Below are 24,109 nucleotides of genomic sequence, written 5' to 3' on the forward strand. Positions count from 1 at the left end.
AGGGTTTAGGGACAGACACTATGCAATGGGGAGGGTGTAGGGACAGATACTATGCGTAGGGGAGGGTGTGGGGACAGATACTGTGATGGGGAGGGTGTGGGGACAGACACAGTGCAATGGGAAGGGTGTAGGGACAGACACTGTGTGATGGGGAGGGCGTCGGGACAGATACTGTGATGGGGAGGGTTTAGGGACAGACACTGTGCAATGGGGAGGGTGTAGGGACAGATACTATGCGTGGGGGAGGGTGTGGGGACAGATACTGTGATGGGGAGGGTGTGGGGACAGACACAGTGCAATGGGAAGGGTGTAGGGACAGACACTGTGTGATGGGGAGGGCGTCGGGACAGATACTGTGATGGGGAGGGTTTAGGGACAGACACTGTGCAATGGGGAGGGTCTAGGGACAGACACTGTGAAATGGAAGGGTGTAGGGACAGACACTGTGAAATGCGGAGACTACAGGGACAGACACTGGGTTATGGGGAGGTTGTAGGGACAGACACAATGTGATGGGGAGGCTGTAGGGTCAGATACTGTGCGATGGGAGGGGGTAGGGACAGATACTGTGCGATGGGAGGGGCTAGGGACAGATACTGTGCGATGGGAGGGAGTAGGGAAAGACACTATGCGATGGGGAGCATGTAGGGACAGACACTGTGTTATGGGGAGTGTGTAGGGATAGACACTGTGCAATGGAGAGGGTGTTGGGACAGACTGTGCAATGGGGAGGGTGTAGGGTCAGATACAGTGTGATGGGGAGGCTGTAGGGACAGACACCTTGCAATGGGGAACGAGTAGGGACAGACGCTGTGCAATGGGGAGGGTGTAGGGACAGACACTGCAATGGGCAGGGGGAAGGAATAGACACTTTGCAGTGGGGAGGGTGTAGGGACAGACACTGTGAGATGGGGAGGGTGTAGGGACCTACACTATGTGATGCGGAGGGTGCTAGGATAGACACTGTGCAATGCGGAGGCAGTAGGGACAGACACTGTGAGATGTGGAGAGTGTAGGGACAGACACTGTGAGATGGGAAGGGTGTAGGGCCAGACACTGTATGATGGGGAGGGTGTAGGGACAGACGCTGTGCGATGGTAACGGTGTAGGGACAGATACTGTGTGATGGGGAGGGTGTAGGGACAGACACAGTGTGATGGGGAAGGGTGTAGGGACAGATACTGTGCGATGGGGAGGTTGTAGGGACAGTTACAGTGCAATGGGGAGGGTATAGGAATAGACACTGTGTGATGGAGAGGGTGTAGACCAGACACTGTGCGATGGGAAGGGTGTAGGGACAGACAATGTTCAATGGGGAGGGTGTAGGGACAGACACTGTGTGATGGGGAGGGTGTAGGGACAGACACTGTGTGATGGGGAACGTGTAGGGACGACACTGTGCAATGCAGAGGCAGTAGGGACAGACACTTCAGTGGGGAGGGGAAGGAACAAATACTTTGCAATCGGGAGGGTGTAGGGACATACACTGTGTTATGGGCAGGTTGTAGTGACAGACAATGTGCGATATGGAGTGTGTAGGGACAGTTACAGTGCGATGGGGAGGGTATAGGAATAGACACTGTGTGATGGAGAGGGTGTAGACCAGACACTGTGCGATGGGAAGGGTGTAGGGACGCACAGTGTTCAATGGGGAGGGTGTAGGGACAGACACTGTGTGATGGGGAGGGTGTAGGGACAGACACTGTGCGATGGGAAGGGTGTAGGGACAGACAATGTTCAATGGGGAGGGTGTAGGGACAGACACTGTGTGATGGGGAGGGTGTAGGGACAGACACTGTGCGATGGGGAGGGTGTAGGAACCTACATTATGCAATGCGGAGGGTGTTAGGATGGACACTGTGCAATGGGGGGGGGTATCGGGACAGACACTGTGCGATGGGGAGGGTGTCGGGACAGACACTGTGTGATGGGGAGGGTGTAGGGACAGACACTGTGCAATGTGGAGGATGGTGGGACACTGTTCAATGGGGAGGGCGTAGGGACAGACACTGTGCAATGCGGAGGGTGTGGGTACAGACACAGTGTGATGGGGAGGGTGTGGGTACAGACACAGTGTGATGGGGAGGGTGTGGGGACCTACATTATGCGAGGCGGAGGGTGTAGTGACAGACACTGTGTGATGGTGAGGGTGTAGGGGCAGACACTGTGTGATGGAGAGGTTGTCGGGACAGACACTGTGCGATGGGGAGGGTGTTGGGACAGACACTGTGTGATGGTGAGGGTGTAGGGGCAGACACTGTGTGATGGAGAGGTTGTCGGGACAGACACTGTGCGATGGGGAGGGTGTTGGGACAGACACTGTGTGATGGTGAGGGTGTAGGGGCAGACACTGTGTGATGGAGAGGTTGTCGGGACAGACACTGTGTGATGGTGAGGGTGTAGGAGCAGACACTGTGCAATGGGGTGCGTAGTGCCAAGATGTTGACCCAGCAGCAGTGCAGGTACAGTGATGTATTTCCACATCAGGTGCGAGTCTCAATTTGGACAATGTTCATCCTAAATGTTCACAACATTGGATAGAATTCCCATTCTATATCCTAAGGTTGAGCTGGCTTTCCGGTTATTTTTCTGCAATTACTTCAAATACAGCCAAACCAACTGCAGGAAGAATTCTTTGTTTTCAACGATCTCATGTCACACAGTCCAATAGAATGAAAGCATACAGCATGAGCCCATTTGTTTCATTCCTTTGTACTGAGTAAGTCGGAGTTTCTCCTCCCTGGCTGGAGGTTGGCAATCAGCGGTTTGCTCAAAATGCTAATACTGATTCGACCTCTGACCTCTGCATTCCATGCTTATTATCACAAATTTATAATACGTGAGAAAAACACCCAGAGCCGATATCAGAGAACGTGGAACCGAGAATATACCCACGTTTGTCAGTCTCTTCCAATTACCACCAACCACTCAAGCCTTTATCGCTTGGTCAATGCTACATCCTAAACTCTCCAGATACCGATGACAGACTTTCCCATTCCCTTCCTTTACAAAACATCCCTGAACTCAAAGACAAAATGGAAATTGCTGGAAAAGCTCAGCAGGTCTGGCAGCATCTCAGAGGGAGGGTCACTCAACCCATCATGTTAACCCTGACTTCTCTCCACAGATGCTGCCAGAACTCCTGAGCTTTTCCAGCAATTTCTGGTTTTGTTTCTGATTCCCTGCATCCGCACTTCTCTCTGTTTTTATTCCTGACCTTAAAGCTGTTTTTAACTCATCGTGTGCTGACTATGCAATTCACCCAAGACATTGTGGGTTCTGGATTTTCTGAAAACATAGTCCCACCCTCAATACTTAAAACTGAGGGTTCAAGCTGATTTTGAGGAAAGTTACTGACATCATGAGCTCAAAACCTACCATAGCTGCTAATGGAACTTAAACTCAATTAATCAATCTGTAATATAAAATAATATAAACCAATACTCAATCATGGTAACTATGGCAACCACCATACATGGGTGTAAAACTCTATCTGGTTCACTAATGTGGTTCAGGGAAAGAAATCTATCATCCTTACCTGTTCTGGACTACACATGACTTTGACTCTTAACTACCTGGAGTGTTGGAGACTGAGGGGTGACCTTATAGAAGTTTATAAAATCATGAGGGGCATGGATAGGGTAAATAGACAAAGTCTTTCCCTGTGGTGGGAGGGTCCAGAGCTAGAGGGCATAGGTTTAGGGTGAGAGGGGAAAGATATAAAAGGGACCTAAGGGGCAACCTTTTCACTCAGAGGGTGGTACGTGTATGGAATGAGCTGCCAGAGGATGTGGTGGAGGCTGGTACAATTGCAACATTTAAAAGACATCTGGATGAGTATATGAATAGGAAGGGTTTGGAGAGATATTGGCCAAGTGCTGGCAAATGGGACTAGGTTAGGTTAGGATATCTGGTCGGCATGGATAAGTTGGACCGAAAGAACTGTTTCTGTGCTGTACATCTCGATGACTACTCTCTGAAGTGTCCCAGTAAGCCTGTCAGGTCCAGGGCACTTAGGAATGGGAAATAAATGTGAGCCTTGCCAGCAACACAAACATTCCTTGAGAGAATACGGAAAGAAAGGTAAGTGGGGGGTAGAATATTACACCAAAAGCTTTTTGCGACCTGCTCATTCTCCTTCCTATCCCTTTCCACAAGGGATACAAGGAGTAGTAGAAGCTTATCAGAAGTGCCTTCCGAAAATCCAACTTTATGGACCAACAAACATTGCCCCAATTATCCAGAAAGTGGCCAGCTCAGCGTCTGAGGAAATGCACACCAAGGAAGCGACGGTGAGTGGTCACCGTGGGCAACACTTGGGGGAGCAAGCAGTCAAGAAGACACGTCCGGGGGGAGGGGAGGGGTGTGCGGAGGTAGGGTGGGTCTACCTTCTCCCTTTGCCCACAGCTGGTTCATAATCCTGCCCTGACTCTCTGGGGGTGGGGGGCAAATGTATGGCACTTTAATAATCACATTTTGGTGACATCATCCCTGTTCCAGTTAACGTAGCCCCCTCTTTATGCAGCAAATATTGATGGAAAAAAAAGAGACATTTTGTCTAAGCTTGTCATCTTGCGGTCATCAGGTCATTCGGAAGAAATACTAGTGTAAAGGGGGAATCAACAACTTATATTGTACGCAACTCTATCCACTGTTGTGTAAAGGAGGGACACATTCTATATTGTACATTGTCCTGTTTATTTTGCAGGGCATTTGATAAACTGAGGGGAATTGGATTCATTAGGCAAAGTGCCAGTATAGTCATGATGGGCCGAGTGGCGTTCAGTGCAGTATTGTTGGATGATTCTAAATACGCCTCCTCTGTTTGACAGCAATACTTCATCCTCCTGATCCTGACGGATGGAGTCATCACGGATATGGCTGACACCAGGGATGCCATTGTCCATGCCTCCCACCTTCCCATGTCAGTGATCATCGTGGGAGTGGGCAACGCCGATTTCAGTGACATGCAGATGCTGGATGGAGATGACGGGATTCTCCGCTCCCCGAAAGGAGAGCCCGTTCTGCGAGACATTGTCCAGTTTGTACCGTTCAGGAACTTCAAGCATGTAAGTGAGAATCAAAACTCCAACCTTCTTGTCTGAGGCCTGGCTCCCTCTGTCTTAGTGAAGGGTCTGTCAGGCCCAGCCTTCACATCTCTAACCACAGGGCCGCTTGTGCTCATTATCAATCACAGAATTGATCAGTGATCTTTGGAGAGTCTGCAAGAGAGATGAGAATGAAACGAGGCATCACTTTCTCCTCATCAAGACACCCAGGGCAGGAGTTTAGCTTCTGGGTTCAAAACCCCAATGTTGGGATCAGATCAGGGCTATGACACCCCAACCCCCACACATTCACCTGGGAGCAATTTTCCCCAAAAGTGACCGCGGTAGGGTTTTGGTCGGGATATAACAGCGGCCCTGGAGACCCCCCCCCCCCCACCCAGAGGTCCTGCAGTTTGGGACGAACAGCAAGAAGGGGAATGAGGGCATCTTCAACTCGACACATCTTCTCAGTGGCTTCAAAACGTCCACAGCGGACAATGGCGTGACTGAGACGAGGGGTTGTCATTCTGAATAGCCTGAGGCTAGGTATGTGGAGAGGAGAGTCTCGAGTGCTGACCCTCTGGTGTGACACCATCAGGAGGACCCACTCTGTCTGCCATCACATTGACACCTGGTTCCAGCAGTCACTGTTGAGGCCAAACCCTAAAGGTCTACACAACAGTTGGAGGTCCTATTGTGGAGAGCTGTCATGATGGATATTGCCACTAGGCTATTAATCCAGAGATCCAGGTGATGTTCCGGGGACCCAGATTCAAATCCTGTCGTGACAGACGGTGGAACTTGACTTCAATAAAAATTCCCGTTTATAAATCTAAACAGCAACGTAGCCATTACCAATTGTCGGAAAAAAATCTGAATTGAATTGAATTTATTATCACATGTACCGAGGCACAGTGAAAAGCTTTGTATTGCGAGCAATACAGGCAGATCACAGAGTTAAGTAGCATAGATAAGTAAATAATAGGTAAACAGCAGCAAAAGCAAAAACACAGATACAGGCGACTGTGAAGAGTTTGAGGGTCCATTCAATATTCTAACAACAGATGGGTAGAAACTGTTTCAAAACCAGCTGGTGCATGTGTTCAGGCTTCTGTACCTTCTCCCCAGTGATAGAGCTTGTAGATAAACATTGCCAGGGTGGGATCGATCTTTGAGAATGCTGGCGGCCTTTCCTTGACAGTGGGCCTGGTAGATGGTTCACTAATGTCCTTTAGGGAAGGAACTCTGCTATCCTTACCTGGTCTGGCCTACATGTGACTCCAAACCCAATGCGACTGAGTCACAACTACCCCCTGGGCAGTTAGGGATGGGCAGTAAGTCCTGGCCTTACCAATGACATCGATGTCCTGTGAATGAAGTTTTCAAAAGAGAATATGATGGGTCGAAAGCTGTGGTGGCACAGTGGTTAGCACTGCTGCCTCACAGCGCCAGGGACCTGGGTTCGATTCCAGCCACAGACGACTGTTTATGTGGAGTTTGCACATTTTCCCCCTATATGCGTGGGCTTCCTCCCACAACCCAAAGATGTGCAGATTAGGGGATTCAGAGATACATAGGCTCGGTGCGTTAGTTAGGGGAAATGTAGAGTAATAGGGGAGAGGGATGGGTTTGGGTGGGTGGAAGGGCCGGTGTGGACTTGCTGGACCGAAGGGCCTGTAGGGGTTCTAATTCTAATTAACAATGACCATAAGGAGTTCTGAGGAAGAAAGGAATGTGAGTAAAACAAAACAACTCACAGTGAGGATCCCAGTGATGGGGAGCTGCGTTAGAGAGGCTGGGGGGAAAGTGAGGCAAACAGTGTGGTTCCAGTCTTTGAAGGATGTTCCCAGTTGGCACATGGATCTCCCCCTTCCTGTCCACCAACGGCCCATGTTGATCTCCTCACCTTAATCAGCTCAATAGGCCTGAGGGTGGGAAGGCTTGCCTGATGCCTTACACCCAGTACCAACCCACCCCACCCCTGAAATACACGGGGCAGGCTGGGCTGGGCAGAATGCCACCTCCTCTATTCGATGTGGCCCCCACCTCCAAATACATCAATGGGGGAGCATCTGTAAAGATTCACCCAAACGTGAATTGAGGAGGCTGGGAGGGAGATGGGTAGAGTGTTTGCATGCGTTCACATACTTACATAGACCCGAGCAAAAGGGAAAGTCCGGCTCGAGACTATAGTCGATGGAATGACAGTGCCCAATCCTGTGGGAGGGGTAAGAACCCTCTTTGGACCAATTCCTTTGTATACCCATTAAAGCTCGGGCAGAACTCAGTGGTGCCTATAAGGGCTTTCGTGGCATGCTGGTAGTGTCACTAGGTCTGGAATGAAAGGTCTCAGTTCAAGGGTGACCTCAGGATGTGCTGGCTGGTGTAATACGTTGCTGATCAGGCAGTGATCAGATTCAAATGGGGATGGACGGGTCTCCCTGCAGTGAACACTCAGCGTTCGTGTTACATTTTGAAAAGGTCTACATTGGAAAGTGATTAACAGCTATGTCTAAAACAATGGGGCAGAGGGGTGTGGGGGTGGGGGGGTGGTGGGGGGTGTGTGTGTGGAATTTGAGCGGTGAGGTAATTTGGTTGCGTCCTCAGAACTCAAACTGGTTACAAGTTTGGATAAAACTCTGCAAGTTACTGCTGTAATCATTTCCATAATTGTTTTCTTCAAAGATTAAACATCAAAGCATTGAAAGCATTAAATCGCAAACTCAATAAAGTAAATATTTAATGAAGGACCGCTACCTTGAGCATGCATGACTTATTAATGCAAGATTCCCACTTTGATTAAAAAACATTATGGTACTGCAGAGTATTCAAGTAACCTCTCAGAAAGTGAAAAAAATCACACAAAACCAGGTCATGGTCCAACAGGTTTTTTTTTGGAAGCACTAGGTTTCGAAGCTTCCAAATGACAGGACGTTTGGGTGGGGACTAAATCAGAGGGCTACCACAGGACAAAGCAGAATTGTGGTTGTGTGATTGGGGGGATGGGGGAGTGGGCAGATCCAACAAATATGCTAATATTTTGAAACTAGCTCCAAACGGCTGGTGTTTGATTTATCAGTCACACTTATTTCCCGCTGAAGTGGTGTTGCTTCAAAGGAGTGTGTGGCTTTGATAGCACGGAATGACTTAAGGGCACAGCTCACAGAGAAAGGTCCCTGAGTAAATTGGGCTAATCCTGTCTGGAGTTCCGAGGATCTTGAATCTTCAAGGAAAATTGTGAAGGGGCACAGCAGGATGACACTGTTAGCTTGTGGCTAGGCAAGTCTAAAACACAGAGATGCAGAGTTAGGATAAGGTGGTTAGACATTTAATCTGATTTGTTTTATTGTAGCCGCATGTACCTAAGTACAGTGAAAAGCTTTGTTTAGCAAGCAGTTAAAACAGATTAAAGCAAACAAGCACATACAGATCATAGGGTGCTTAGACTGAGTGAGGTATACAAGGTTATGCCTGCACAGGAGGCATCATTAACAAAATCAACATTATTTTGAAGGTAGAGAGTCCATACAGCAGTATTGTAACAGCGGGGAAGAAGCTGTTCTTGAATCTGTTGGTGCGGGTGTTCAAGCTTCTGTATCTGCTGCCTGATGGAAAAGGTTGAAAAAGAGCATTACCGGGGTAGGAGGGGTCTTTGATGATGATTTTGCAGCCTTTTCACGGCAACAGGAAGTGTAAGTGGAGTCCATGGGTGGAGGGTTGGCTTCTGTGATGATCTAGGTCAATCACACAACTTTCTGTAGTTTCTTATGGCCCTGGGCAGTGCAGCTGCTGGACCAGACCATTATGCAGCTGAGTGGAATGTTTTCTATCATGCATCTGTAAAAATCAGTGAAGGTGTGTATGGACATGCCCCAATTCCTGGTTAGGGTCGAAGGGGTCAATCCATTAGGACTCAAGACAAAAGGAAGAATTTTCACTCAAAGTATTGTAAATGGAACTCTCCACCCAGAGAATTATGGAGGCTCCATTGTCTAATAGCTTTATGGTGGGACAGACAGAATTTTAGTGTCTCAGGAAATCGAGAGAAATGGAGAGCGGACAGGAAATGGAGTGAAGGCTGAATCAGCCAGGAATCAACGTGGATCATGGAGCATGCTCAGAGTTGATTAATCCTGTTGGCACTTTGATAGTTGTCATTTCAAATGTTTCCCAAGCATTTTCTTTCAGCTGATTAAAATGAGGACCACATTTGCATACAGTGTCCGTTCTATTCTCATGTAATAAAAGTATTCAATAAACGTCAAACACTGTGAGGGCTGGAACTCTGAGACAAACACAGAGAATAAAATCAGCAGGTTTGGCAGGGTGTGTGGAGAGGGAAACAGCAATAATTCTTTGAGTCCAGTGACTCTTCTTCAGAACTCTGTATTTCTGAGTGTGCTTTAGAGTCGTTATGAAGGAGAGTCATACTGGACTTGACACTTTAACTCTGGCTCTGTCTCCACAGATACTGCCAGTCCTTTTTTTTTAGAAAGATTAGATTCCCTACAGTGTGGAAACAGGCCCTTTAGCCCAACAGGTCCACACGGACCCTCTGAAGAGCAACCCATCCAGACCCATCCCCCTACATTGACCCCTGACTAATTCACCTAACACTATGGGCAATTTGGCATGGCCAATTCATCTAACCTGCACATCTTTGGACTGTGGGAGGAAACCGGAGCACCTAGAGGAAACCCACACAGACACGGGGCAAATGTGCAAACTCCACACAGACAGTTGCCCGAGGCGGGAATTGAACCCAGGTCCCTGGCGCTGTGAGGCAGCAGTGCTAACCACTGAGCCACTGTGCCACCCCATGTGTTTTATTCACTCACGGGATGTAGGTGTCTCTGGCAAGGTCAGCATTTATTACCCATCCCTAATTGCCCAGAGGTCAGTTCAGAGTCAACCACATTGCTGTCAGCCAGACCAGGAAAGGATGGCAGTTTCCTTCCTTAAATGGCATTCAGGACATTCCAACAATCGACAGCTTTTTCATGATCATCATTAGACTCTTAATTGCAGATTTGTATTGAATTCCAATTCTACCATGGCAGCATGTGAACCTGGACATGCAGAGCATTGCTTGGATCTTGGGATTAATAATCTCACAATAATACCCTGAGGCCATCCCTCCCCTTGCTGAGTTTATTTCACATTTTTCCTGCTAATGCTGGGCTTCTTTTGTCAACAACCTGAAATTGTTGTCCTCTGTTTCTCAATCCTTCTCCCAATGGAAACAGGTTTTAGTCCTCTCTACTCTGTCCAAACCCCTCGTGACAGGAAAACCTTCTCCACTCCTAGAAAACAGTCCCAGCTTCTCCCGTTTATCCATGTGTTGCTAGTTCCTCAACCCGGGAATCATTCTTGCCAATCTTCTCTGAATTCTCTGAATTTTTGCACATTATCCTGTAATTACCCCTCTCAAAGAATATCTGATATGTCTAGTTCAAAAAATTATTAAGCAAAGGCTAATTCCTAACATGCATTATGTAATTTGTTATACATAAAACCATTGGACCTCCATCTTCAAGGCAACCGAAGAGAGAAAACAGTGCTGTGTGTAAATAACCAATCCTAGAATACTTGATCAAAGCTAAAATAATGTATTTGTTTACTCGATAATGGCCTCCTAATGAGGAATGATTCTTGCTTTGACATTATGTGGGCAGCATGGTGGCACAGTGGTTAGCACTGCTCCCTCACAGTGCCAGGGACCTGGGTTCAATTCCCGCCTCAGGCGACTCTCTGTGTGGAGTTTGCACATTCTCCCCGTGTCTGCGTGGGTTTCCTCCGGGTGCTCTGGTTTCCTCCCACAGTCCAAAAATGTGCAGGTTAGGTGAATTGGCCAGGCTAAATTGCCCGTAGTGTAAGGTGAAGGGATAAATTTAGGGGAATGGGTCTGGGTGGTTTGCGCTTCGGCGGGTCGGTGTGGACTTGTTGGGTCGAAGGCCTGTTTCCACATTAAGCAATCTAATCTAAAACATTAATCCCCTGTCTAAGGTTGAAGGTTTACACTTGTTGTTTGGATCAAGTTAGACCCTCAATACATAGTTAAAAATCACACAACACCAAGTTATAGTCCAACAGGTTTAATTGGAAGCACACTAGCTTTCGGAGCGACGCTCCTTCATCAGGTGAATGTGAGTCCTCACTACATTGGCTTGTATATGCAAGATAATCGACAAAGTGATGTGGCTCGGTTTAACACGGTCAATACAGGAAGGATGTTCGCAAAGACCTGGGAGTCCACAATCGGGAGTCACAGTCTGAGGACACAGGTTTGGTCATTTCAAACTCCAGCGAGGAGAATATTCTTCACCCAGAGGGGGCTGAGTGAGTGGAAGTTTCTGACGGAGATAGCAATTGCAGGTAAAACATTGAATGTTTTCAAGTAAGAGGAAACAAAGGGAGAGGAAGCAGGAACGCTGTCCAAATTAGATCATCAGGATGATCTTATTACATGGTGGAGCAGGGACAAAGGGACAAGTGGCCAACATGTGCTCCTGTTCTCCATGTTTTCAGTTTACTCTGACTTCCATCACATGGGGTACGCATGGTCAGTGGGAGAAAGTGAGGACTGCAGATGCTGGAGATCAGAGCGGAAAATGTGTTGCTGGAAAAGCGCAGCAGGTCAGGCAGCATCCAAGGAGCAGGAGAATCGGTGTTTCGGGCATGAGTCCTTCTTCAGGAAGGGCTGGTCAGTGTTATAGTGGGTGGTACCTGGTCAGTGTCACAGTGAGTTGTGTCTGGTCCGTGTCACAGTGAGTTGTATCTGGTCAGTGTCACAGTGAGCTGTGTCTGGTCAGTGTCACAGTGAGCTGTATCTGGTCAGTGTCACTGTGAGATGTATCTGGTCAGTGTCACAGTGAGTTGTATCTGGTCAGTGTCACATGAGTTGTATCTGGTCAGTCACACAGTGATTTGTATCTGGTCAGTGTCACAGTGAGTTGTGTCTGGTCAATGTCACAGTGAGCTGTATCTGATCAGTGTCACAGTGAGCTGTGTCTGGTCAATGTCACAGTGAGCTGTGTCTGGTCAGTGTCACTGTGAGCTGTATCTGGTCAGTGTCACAGTGATCTGTATCTGATCAGTGTGACAATGTGTTGTAAATGGTCAGTGTTACAGTGAGTTGTATCTGGTCAGTGTCACAGTGAGTTGTGTCTGGTCAGTGTCACAGTGAGCTGTATCTGGTCAGTGTCACAGTGAGCTGTGTCTGGTCAGTGTCACTGTGAGCTGTATCTGGTCAGTGTCACAGTGATCTGTATCTGATCAGTGTGACAATGTGTTGTAAATGGTCAGTGTTACAGTGAGTTGTATCTGGTCAGTGTCACAGTGAGTTGTGTCTGGTCAGTGTCACAGTGAGCTGTATCTGGTCAGTGTCACAGTGAGTTGTGTCTGGTCAGTGTCACAGTGAGCTGTGTCTGGTCAGTGTCACTGTGAGCTGTATCTGGGCAGTGTCACAGTGATCTGTATCTGATCAGTGTGACAATGTGTTGTAAATGGTCAGTGTTACAGTGAGTTGTATCTGGTCAGTGTCACAGTGAGTTGTGTCTGGTCAGTGTCACAGTGAGCTGTATCTGGTCAGTGTCACAGTGAGTTGTGTCTGGTCAGTGTCACAGTGAGTTGTGTCTGGTCAGTGTCACAGTGAGCTGTGTCTGGTCAGTGTCACTGTGAGCTGTATCTGGGCAGTGTCACAGTGATCTGTATCTGATCAGTGTGACAATGTGTTGTAAATGGTCAGTGTCACAGTGAGCTGTATCTGGTCAGTGTCACAGTGAGTTGTATCTGATCAGTGTCACATGAGTTGTATCTGGTCAGTCACACAGTGATTTGTATCTGGTCAGTGTCACAGTGAGTTGTGTCTGGTCAATGTCACAGTGAGCTGTATCTGATCAGTGTCACAGTGAGCTGTGTCTGGTCAATGTCACAGTGAGCTGTGTCTGGTCAGTGTCACTGTGAGCTGTATCTGGTCAGTGTCACAGTGATCTGTATCTGATCAGTGTGACAATGTGTTGTAAATGGTCAGTGTCACAGTGAGCTGTATCTGGTCAGTGTCACAGTGAGTTGTGTCTGGTCAGTGTCACAGTGAGCTGTATCTGGTCAGTGTCACAGTGAGCTGTATCTGGTCAGTGACACAGTGAGTTGTATCTGGTCAGTGTCACAGTGAGTTGTGTCTGGTCAGTGTCACAGTGAGTTGTATCTGGTCAGTGTCACAGTGAGTTGTGTCTGGTCAGTGACACAGTGAGTTGTATCTGGTCAGTGTCACAGTGAGTTGTGTCTGGTCAGTGACACAGTGAGTTGTATCTGGTCAGTGTCACAGTGATTTGTATCTGGTCAGTGTCACAGTGAGTTGTGTCTGGTCAATGTCACAGTGAGCTGTATCTGATCAGTGTCACAGTGAGCTGTGTCTGGTCAATGTCACAGTGAGCTGTGTCTGGTCAGTGTCACTGTGAGCTGTATCTGGTCAGTGTCACAGTGATCTGTATCTGATCAGTGTGACAATGTGTTGTAAATGGTCAGTGTTACAGTGAGTTGTATCTGGTCAGTGTCACAGTGAGTTGTGTCTGGTCAGTGTCACAGTGAGCTGTATCTGGTCAGTGTCACAGTGAGTTGTGTCTGGTCAGTGTCACAGTGAGTTGTGTCTGGTCAGTGTCACAGTGAGCTGTATCTGGTCAGTGACACAGTGAGTTGTATCTGGTGAGTGTCACAGTGAGTTGTGTCTGGTCAGTGTCACAGTGAGTTGTATCTGGTCAGTGTCACAGTGAGTTGTGTCTGGTCAGTGTCACAGTGAGTTGTATCTGGTCAGTGTCACAGTGAGTTGTGTCTGGTCAGTGACACAGTGAGTTGTATCTGGTCAGTGTCACAGTGAGCTGTATCTGGTCAGTGACACAGTGAGTTGTATCTGGTCAGTGTCACAGTGAGCTGTATGTGGTCAGTGACACAGTGAGCTGTATCTGGTCAGTGACACAGTGAGTTGTATCTGGTCAGTGTCACAGTGAGTTGTATCTGGTCAGTGACACAGTGAGTTGTATCTGGTCAGTGTCACAGTGAGTTGTGTCTGGTCAGTTTCACAGTGAGCTGTATCTGGTCAGTGTTACAGTGATCTGTATCTGGTCAGTGTCACAGTGATCTGTATCTGGTCAGTGTCACAGTGATCTGTATCTGGTCAGTGACACAGTGAGTTGTGTCTGGTCAGTGTCACAGTGATCTGTATCTGGTCAGTGACACAGTGAGTTGTGTCTGGTCAGTGTCACAGTGAGCTGTATCTGGTCAGTGTTACAGTGATCTGTATCTGGTCAGTGTCACAGTGATCTGTATCTGGTCAGTGACACAGTGAGTTGTGTCTGGTCAGTGTCACAGTGATCTGTATCTGGTCAGTGACACAGTGAGTTGTGTCTGGTCAGTGTCACAGTGAGCTGTGTCTGGTCAGTGTCACAGTGAGTTGTATCTGGTCAGTGTCACAGTGAGCTGTGTCTGGTCAGTGTCACAGTGAGCTGTATCTGGTCAGTGTCACTGTGAGATGTATCTGGTCAGTGTCACAGTGAGTTGTATCTGGTCAGTGTCACATGAGTTGTATCTGGTCAGTCACACAGTGATTTGTATCTGGTCAGTGTCACAGTGAGTTGTGTCTGGTCAATGTCACAGTGAGCTGTATCTGATCAGTGTCACAGTGAGCTGTGTCTGGTCAATGTCACAGTGAGCTGTGTCTGGTCAGTGTCACTGTGAGCTGTATCTGGGCAGTGTCACAGTGATCTGTATCTGATCAGTGTGACAATGTGTTGTAAATGGTCAGTGTCACAGTGAGCTGTATCTGGTCAGTGTCACAGTGAGTTGTGTCTAGTCAGTGTCACAGTGAGCTGTATCTGGTCAGTGTTACAGTGAGTTGTGTCTGGTCAGTTACACAGTGAGTTGTATCTGGTCAGTGTTACAGTGAGTTGTATCTGGTCAGTGTCACAGTGAGTTGTGTCTGGTCAGTGTCACAGTGAGCTGTGTCTGGTCAGTGTCACAGTGAGCTGTGTCTGATCAGTGTTACAGTGAGCTGTATCTGATCAGTGTTACAGTGATCTGTATCTGATCAGTGTTACAGTGAGTTGTATCTGGTCAGTGTCACAGTGAGTTGTGTCTGGTCAGTGTCACAGTGAGCTGTATCTGGTCAGTGACACAGTGAGTTGTATCTGGTTAGTTTCACAGTGAGCTGTATCTGGTCAGTGTTACAGTGAGTTGTATCTGGTCAGTGTCACAGTGAGCTGTGTCTGGTCAGTGTCACAGTGAGTTGTATCTGATCAGTGTCACAGTGAGTTGTGTCTGGTCAGTGTCACAGTGAGCTGTATCTGGTCAGTGACACAGTGAGTTGTATCTGGTTAGTTTCACGGTGAGTTGTGTCTGGTCAGTGTCACAGTGAGTTGTATCTGATCAGTGTTACAGTGAGTTGTATCTGGTCAGTGTCACAGTGAGCTGTATCTGATCAGTGTTACAGTGAGCTGTGTCTGATCAGTGTCACAGTGAGCTGTATCTGATCAGTGTTACAGTGATCTGTATCTGGTCAATGTCACAGTGAGCTGTATCTGGTCAGTGACACAGTGAGTTGTATCTGGTCAGTTTCACAGTGAGTTGTATCTGGTCAGTGTCACATGAGCTGTGTCTGGTCAGTGTCACAGTGAGCTGTATCTGGTCAGTGTCACTGTGAGATGTATCTGGTCAGTGTCACAGTGAGCTGTATCTGGTCAGTGTCACAGTGAGTTGTATCTGGTCAGTGTCACAGTGAGCTGTGTCTGGTCAGTGTCACAGTGAGTTGTGTCTGGTCAGTGTCACAGTGATCTGTATCTGATCAGTGTGACAATGTGTTGTAAATAGTCAGTGTTACAGTGAGTTGTATCTGGTCAGTGTTACAGTGAGTTGTTTCTGGTCAGTGTCACAGTGAGCTGTGTCTGGTCAGTGTCACAGTGAGTTGTGTCTAGTCAGTGTCACAGTGAGCTGTATCTGGTCAGTGTCACAGTGAGTTGTATCTGGTCAGTGTCACAGTGAGTTGTGTCTGGTCAGTGTCACAGTGAGCTGTGTCTGGTCAGTGTCACAGTGAGTTGTGTCTGATCAGTGCTACAGTGAGCTGTATCTGATCAGTGTTACAGTGATCTGTATCTGGTCAGTGTTACAGTGAGTTGTATCTGCTCAGTGTTACAGTGATCTGTATCTGATCAGTGTGACAATGTGTTGTAAATGGTCAGTGTCACAGTGAGTTGTGTCTGGTCAGTGTCACAGTGAGCTGTGTCTGGTCAGTGTCACAGTGAGTTGTGTCTGATCAGTGCTACAGTGAGCTGTATCTGATCAGTGTTACAGTGATCTGTATCTGATCAGTGTTACAGTGAGTTGTATCTGGTCAGTGTTACAGTGAGTTGTATCTGCTCAGTGTTACAGTGATCTGTATCTGATCAGTGTGACAATGTGTTGTAAATGGTCAGTGTTACAGTGAGTTGTACGCGGTGTAGTTGGAGTGCAGTGGGAATTGCTAATTTGCTCTGAGAATTGGTCAGCCCAGTGAATGACTGGCATCTGAAACATTCCGTCATGCACCCAGAATCGAACCTCAAACTAATTTCCATTTACCGTGGCCTTCGAGTTGGATATAAATAGTCAGAGAGACTCAAAAATATTGAAAAACCATTTCGAAGCCTGCACATAATGTGACCAACAGCAATGCGCCCACTGAATAAACACAGACTGAAATGAAATGACATGTGCATACTTTTAAATGAACATAAAAATGCGAATAAGATTGTTCGCCTTCGTTTTAGGCGAATCCTGAAGGTCAGGGCTGTCCTGCTCCTCCCCTGGTTTGATGGTGTTACAGCTGACAGCGAAGTCCCCTGATTTGGAGATGCAGTCAGTCAGGAAAGTGCTACTTGAGTTTGCATAAGTCAGTCAGTATGAATGCAAATTGGTTGTTCCTTGTTATGATTGATATTGGAGGAGAAAGTGAGGTCTGCAGATGTTGGAGATCAGAGCTGAAAATGTGTTGCTGGAAAAGCGCAGCAGGTCAGGCAGCATCCAAGGAGCAAGAGAATCAACGTTTCGGGCATAAGCCCTTCTTCAGGAATTCCTGAAGATAAATGAGAGTGGGGTGGGGTTGAGGGGAATGTAACAGAGAAAGTGATAGGTAGATGAAGGTGAAGGAGAAGGTGATAGGTCAGAGGGGGGAGTAATGACAGGTCCAGAGGGTGGTGCTGAGTGGAGGCTTGGGACCGGGATAATGTGGGGTGGGGGTGGGGGGTGCGGTGGGGAGAGAAATTAGGAAGCTGTTGAAATCCACATTTATCATTGATGAAGTGGGAAGAGGAGTTGACGTGTTCAGCCACGGGGCAGTGGGGTTGATGGGTACAGGTGTCCCGGAGATGTTCTCTGAAACGATCTGCAAGAAGGTGTCCTGTCTCCCGGATGAACACTTCAACTCCCTCTCCCACTCCGTCAAGGTCATGCAGGTCCTGGGCCTCCTCCACTGCAAAACCATTACCACCTGACACTAGGAGGAGGAAAGCTTCATATTCCGCCTTGGGACCCTGCAACCACATGGGATAAATGTGGATTTCAGCAGTTTCCTCATCTGCCCTCCCCACACATTATCTCCGTCCATCGCTGGCCCCTCTGACCTATCACCTTCTCCCTCACCTTCATCCACCTATCACTTTCTCAGCTACCTCCCCCCCAAACCCATCTCCCTCCCATTTATCTCTCAGCTCCCTTGGCCCACCACCCTCATTCCTGATGAAGGGCTTATGCCCGAAACGTTGATTCTCCTGCTCCTCGGATGCTTCTTGACTGACTGCACTTTTCCAGCACCACACTCTCGACTCTGATCTTCAGCCTCTGCAGTCCTCCCTTTCTCCTTCTGTACCTTCTGCCTGATGGAAGAGTTTATAGGAGAGTGATGGGTCTTTGATGAGGGGTCTTTGAACAAGTCTGTCAGGTGACAACTATAAAATTAGCTTTTCAGCGTTTGTGACATTGTGCTACAGGAATTGTGAACTTCATCCAGTTAAACCTCGTGAGAAAGAGTTTATTTTGCTCACGGTTTTGTGGTAAAAATAACGACATAAAAGTGGAACTTTTCATCAGTTCAATGAGTTCTAACTGATTGTAAACCAAATATAAGGCTCAGAGCAGGGCCCAGTCTCAAGATACCTTGACAACACAGGCAGTACCTTCTGGATTTGTGTGTTTAATTGCACCAGTGTAGATGTCAAAATTCACTGTCAGTGTCAGATAAGTTCTGACAACGTCCTCTGTCAGTTTCCCAATCATTATTAATAACCTCAAAATCAGGTCAAAGTTTCTGAGCTATTGTACGAACTGAAAGGAGACAGCTGTGAGGGGAAAGAAGCTGTGAGTTGTAAAGAAGAATGCCATTCATTCATGTAACGCACCAAAATTGTTGACGATCGCTCCTAATTGGAAGAATAATGCAAATGTGAACACTGTTATTACTTCACAAGGAACCTGTCAGTTGGTTATAAAAATGAATCAGTCAGTTGACATCAACATCTGGCTCATTTCTGAGGGGCTTCGGAGAATTAGTTTGTGTTGAGATCTGTGTTGATGGTGATTAATATTGTGTTCAATGCTTGGTATTGAACCCAACCAATCAATAATATTCTTAATTTCATGATGAGGTTCACCAAGTCATCTTGGTATAATTTCAGACAGCTTGTTAATTTGGATTGAATGCAAATTTGGATTAATCAGTACTGATTAAAAGGGAACCCAGAGGGAAATGCAGTAAAATAAAAGCATCAGAACATTGGTATCGGTCCTCTATTTTGAAGTATACAGTACAAGATAAAATGGCCAAGATGTCTCATTCACCAGGTCTTACTGTGACATTTCCCTCTGGAAAGCTGGTTACTTAAAACTCCATTAACTGTGCTGTTCGCTGCTATACCTAGGTTTACATGAGACTGTGATGCAAAAATCCTCAAAGTTCAGAATTCGTCAGACAAATGTAAATGGCTTTGCTACACGAACAAAACGGAAGGGATTGGGGCAAGGCACTATTCCACACTGGAAATCTCCTCTACACTTCAAGGATGTTCCCCTAATATCAAAGCTGGAGGCTTCTGCACTCTGAAAAGGTTTTGTGTGACGGGATCATTTCTGGATCACTATGACACTAGCTGCAATGATGCATCCACCCACCAGGGAAATGGCTGTGGTTCCACAGTGTGTGGGCGCAGAAGGCAAGGGTTTGATATGTGAGTTCTGACATGGGCTAAAGGATATGTCATCTGAGGTACAGAGGTGTGTGTGTGTGTGTGTGTGTGTGTGTGTGTGTGTGTGTTGTGTCTGTGTGTGTTTTGTGTGTGTGTGTGTTTTGTGTGTGTGTGTGTTGTGTGTATGTGTTGTGTGTGTGTGTGTTTTGTGTGTTGGTGACTTTCTGATTACTTCACAATACTGCCTACCTCTAATAACCTCATGGGGTCATGGGTTCAAATCTTACTGAGGGCAGCAGTGAAGTTTAACTTAAGAGATTTTTACATTATAGTTTTATGCAAACCCAAGTACAGCAAGGAACAGTGAGAAAGTGAGGATTGCAGAGCAAGGAACAGCACAGCTAATGGATCAAAGTAACCGCTTTCCAGAGGGAAAAGTCACAGGAAGACTGGTGAATGAGACATCTTGACCAATTGATCTTGTACTGTATATTTCAAAATAGAGGACCGATACCATCAGTACTTTGCTTTTACTGCAATTCCCTTTAGGTTCCCTTTTAATCTGTACTGATTAGTCCAAATTTGCATTCAATCTAAATTAACAAGATATGTGAAACTGGGTCTAGATCAGTTTAGGATATCTGGTCAGCATGGTCAAGTTGGACCGAAGGGTCTGTATAAGTCTACTGTAACTATACGTGGATTAGTCTTGGTAAACCTCATTGCCAAATTAAGAACATTAGACTCTTAATTCCAGATTTTTATTGAATCCATCCCACCATCCGCCATGATGGGATTTGAACCCAGGTGCTAGGACATTATCCAAGTCTCTGGGTTGACAGTCCAGTGATAATACCACTAGGCCATCAGCCCCTCACTTGAGGGCTGGTGGCCCTCAGGTTATACCACCACTAGATGTTGCCCTCTAATGAGCGAACAGGCCGTGTGTCTGGTAAGACTATGTTGACTTGAGTTCCATGGTGGAGGTAGGTGCAATGAAGCCACTCAAGAGAGAATGGAATTTCTGCCTGAAGGGAAAAATGTATGGGGTTCCAGGGAGTAGGTGGGAGAATGGCACTAGATAAATGGCTCATTAAGAGATCCCGCATGGACATGAAGGGCCGAATAGCCTCATTCTACCTTGTAACCATTCAATGATCCTGTTGAAATAGGCATTAATTGATTGTCTAAACATGGTATCCTCTCGCTGCACGAGGGATTGTTAGTCTGGCTGCAAACTGAGCCCCGGGTTACGAGAAAGAGACAGCTGACGTTGCACGAACTTGGCTTGAAAAATACTCAGTCCAGGCAGCTCTTTGCTGTTGCTAACCAGGAGCAGGGTAAATAACTGGCTGCTTTTCTTTGCAGGCATCCCCTGCTGCTCTCGCAAAGAGTGTCCTCGCTGAGGTCCCGAACCAAGTGGTGGACTATTACAACGGAAAAGGAATTCCTCCAAAATGTCTGTCGGATTATGAGTCTTCCCGAACACTTGCACCGTAATACTTTAGTGACTTCTCACCTAGTACAAACCATGATGCATAGCACGTCTAAGTGACTTTTAAAATGAATGAGAGAAAATATTTTGCATGTGTAAACACATGGCCTGCATTCTCCTAAAGCTGTTGTACTGTTGACAAATTTTTACAAGATGGACTACTTTGCATAACAGCATGTCGCCTTGAGATGTATCAGTGTCTTTTTTTTATACAGGTTTATTGGGATTTTACTAAATTTCTTAATATTCTTACACTGTAAAGCATTTTGGAACATTTATTGAAAGTTGATAGTGAGCAGCAATGGCTCCATCTGCTACTAATGATGGATTTTTCAGGTGCATGGACTGTATTTTGCATGTCTATAATAAAATGACACTGTTTTACAATATTCTTGTCCCTTTCTCAGTGGTGAATAATAGAGCTTGGAAGGCTAACTCCATGTCCTGGAGCGTTCCTGTTCAAAGATGATGGAAAATAACATGGAGAAGTGTGAGGGCACACAGTTTGGCAGGAAGAGCGGAGGAGCTGAATATTATTTAAATGCAGAAAGCTGCAACGCAATGAGATCTGGACACCCTCTTGTATTGATCACAAAATGCTAACATTAAGTTGAGCAAGTAACAGGGAATGCAAATGGAGTATTGGTCATAAAGCAGTATTAAAAATAGAGGGGTCTTGCTAAAAACAAAAAAAGAAATGCTGGAGATCACAGCGGGGGTCAGGCAGCATCCATGGAGAGAAAACCAGCTAACGGTTTGACTCTAGACAACTCTTCATCAGAGTCTTGCTAAAACTATATAAGGCCTTAGTAAGGCCAAGGAAAATCGACGTTTCGGACATTGCCTGATGAAGGGCTTTTGCCCGAAACGTCGATTTTCCTGCTCCTTGGATGCTGCCTGACCTGCTGTGCTTTTCCAGCACCACTATGATCCAAACTCTGATCTCCAGCACCTGCAGTACTCACTTTTGCCATTAGTGAGACCAAGCCTAGAATATTGTGAGCAGTTTGGTCCCATTATCTAAGGAGAGATATAACTGGCATTGGAGGCAGTCTAGAGAGGGTTCATTAGTTTGAACCCAGCCACGGAGAGATTTCCTTATGAGAACTGGTTCAATAGATTGGGCCTGGATTCGTTAGAGTTCAGAAGGCTGACAGGTGACCTGACTGAAACATACGTATCCTTCGGGAATTTGACGAAGTAGGTGTGGAAATGTTGTTTCCCCTTGTGGGAGAATCTGGGACCTGAGGGCAAATCTCAGCATAAGAGGTCACACATTTATGAACAAGATGAGGAGGAACATCTCTCGGAGGGTTGTGAATCTGTGAAATTCTTTAGCACAGAGGGCTGTCGAGGCTGGGTCATTAAGTATATTCAAATTTGAGATAGATTTGTTATTAGGAGGGGAATCGAGGATTATAGGGAAAAGGCAGGAAAGTGGAGTTGAGGATTACCAGATCGCCACGATCTGATTGATTGGTGGAAATAGAGGAAGAATTTGGCCATTCAGCCCATCAAGCCTGCCCTGCCATTCAGAAAGAACACCTGCTCCAGTCCTCAATTATCCTTTGATGTCAACTGAGCGCAGACAGTCCTACCAATCCCCTCCCTACAATATCGCAGAAGTCTATATATGTCCTCTTTAAATATTTTCAGTGAAATACCAGCTAGCAAAAACAACATAGTTAAATGATATTGAAAGCAACAAATGCTGGAGGTCACAGCTTTGAGTCGCAGTGCTCTCCATTGATGCTGTCTGACACGCGGTGATCTCCAGCATTTGTTATTTTCAGTACAGATTCCAGCATCTACCATCATTTGATCCTACATAGTGAAATGATAAATGGTCATCACTCTTGTGTGAGGGCAATGTGAGATAATTTGCTTCTGGCCATGATAGGAAAAAGTAGAAATCTTCCACAAAATGCTGGAGATGCCTGTGAAATCTCAAGTTTTACCAGAAACTTGAAATATTTACTACTTTCTATGTTACGGTATAGAACTCTGTTGCTTTTCCATTGTTTTCTTGTATTGTATTACTGACAAAAACATACATCTAAGACTTGTTATTAAACTAAAGGATTATTACTGCTGACACCTAATGATTAAGAACTCACTGTTTAATGACCCACAACAATGAAGTGGAATGGTATTTACCTAAACTTACAAGGTACAAAGCTTGTCTGTTTGACACAAGTTTTAATTAACTTGTATTTATTTGCATTCATGCTACCCCATATTATCCAATCTCTTGCTATCTTTAATCCTCTGAGATAAAAGTAATAAAATTCAGATTGCTTAATTCTAGAATTCAGGTTTTGTTCCATTGTCTGGGGCATTCAGCCAAAAGGAAACTAACTTATATTAGGTCCCAACACTTACATTTTGTCAAAATCTTTTGGCTTGCACTCATCAGGACACAATGGCAAGAATAGCAAGTTAAGGGGAAGACCAACATTTATACTATGTGAAAGAAGAACACTGATTACTTGGCAAGTGGGTTCTGATCGCCCTAACAAATGCACCAGTCAATGATGATTTTGCTACATGATGATTGGAGCTATCTTTATCCAGAGGGTTACAAATTACACAACACCAGGTTATAGTCTAACAGGTTTATTTGGAAGCACTAGCTTTCAGGACCAGTGCTCTGAAAGCTAGTGCCTCCGAATAAACCTGTTGGACTATGACCTGGTGTTGTGTGATTTGTAACTTTGTCCACTCCAGTCCAACGCCAGCTCCTCCACATCATTTATCCACAGGGCCTTGTTCTTTAAAGACAGAAGAGCATGTGCATGGACTGTCCCTGCTTCAACTCAACAAATGCTTGAAAGCCATTTTCTGGTTAATGTCTCAAGGCAATGGCTCAACTAATCAGAATCAACATGCCAAGTTAAAATGTAAACAAATCCTGGCAGTTAACTTGCAATCATCATTAGCTGAGGCATTCTTGAAAGGCATGGTAACATCTCTACCAACCAGAGTCCTTGTGCCAACCAACCAGCACTGACTTCTCATACTGATCAAAGTTTGCTTCCCCCCCCCACCCCTCACCCCAACTTGAATTGACATTCTTGTGAATTGTCCTGATACGAAAAGACAAAAAGCTTCTACAAAAGTTTGCTTTTTCATGTGGATTTACATTTTCATTTTCGGAATGTGTATCTATTTTTGATTCCAATTTTATATTTGCAATTGTGCATTACAAGAATATGCAGGGAATGTGCAGAGAAGATTTACAAGATTAATACCAGAAAGATGAGTATCTATATGGCAGGAATGGATTGACAGTCTCTCAGGAGAGTTGACTTAATGAAGGTCTTTCAAATGATGAAAGGTTTTGATTGAGTGGACACAAATGT

The 24,109-nt window shown here is 46.1% G+C and overlaps 1 protein-coding gene across 1 annotated transcript in view; it reads left to right on the plus strand.

Annotated features, from left to right (window-relative positions):
• The window catches only part of LOC132832339 (copine-4), a 321,120-nt gene extending 300,362 nt beyond the window's left edge, over nt 1-20,758 (plus strand). Inside the window, exons 13-15 of the mRNA XM_060850268.1 lie at nt 4,159-4,292; nt 4,833-5,069; nt 20,621-20,758. Coding sequence (XP_060706251.1) covers nt 4,159-4,292; nt 4,833-5,069; nt 20,621-20,752 — 503 coding nt within the window. The 3' untranslated portion in view covers nt 20,753-20,758. The remainder of the gene's footprint in view (nt 1-4,158; nt 4,293-4,832; nt 5,070-20,620) is intronic.
• Nucleotides 20,759-24,109: the final 3,351 nt, after the last annotated feature.

The sequence above is a fragment of the Hemiscyllium ocellatum genome, chromosome 34, assembly GCF_020745735.1.
Source record: "Hemiscyllium ocellatum isolate sHemOce1 chromosome 34, sHemOce1.pat.X.cur, whole genome shotgun sequence".
NCBI lineage: Eukaryota > Metazoa > Chordata > Chondrichthyes > Orectolobiformes > Hemiscylliidae > Hemiscyllium > Hemiscyllium ocellatum.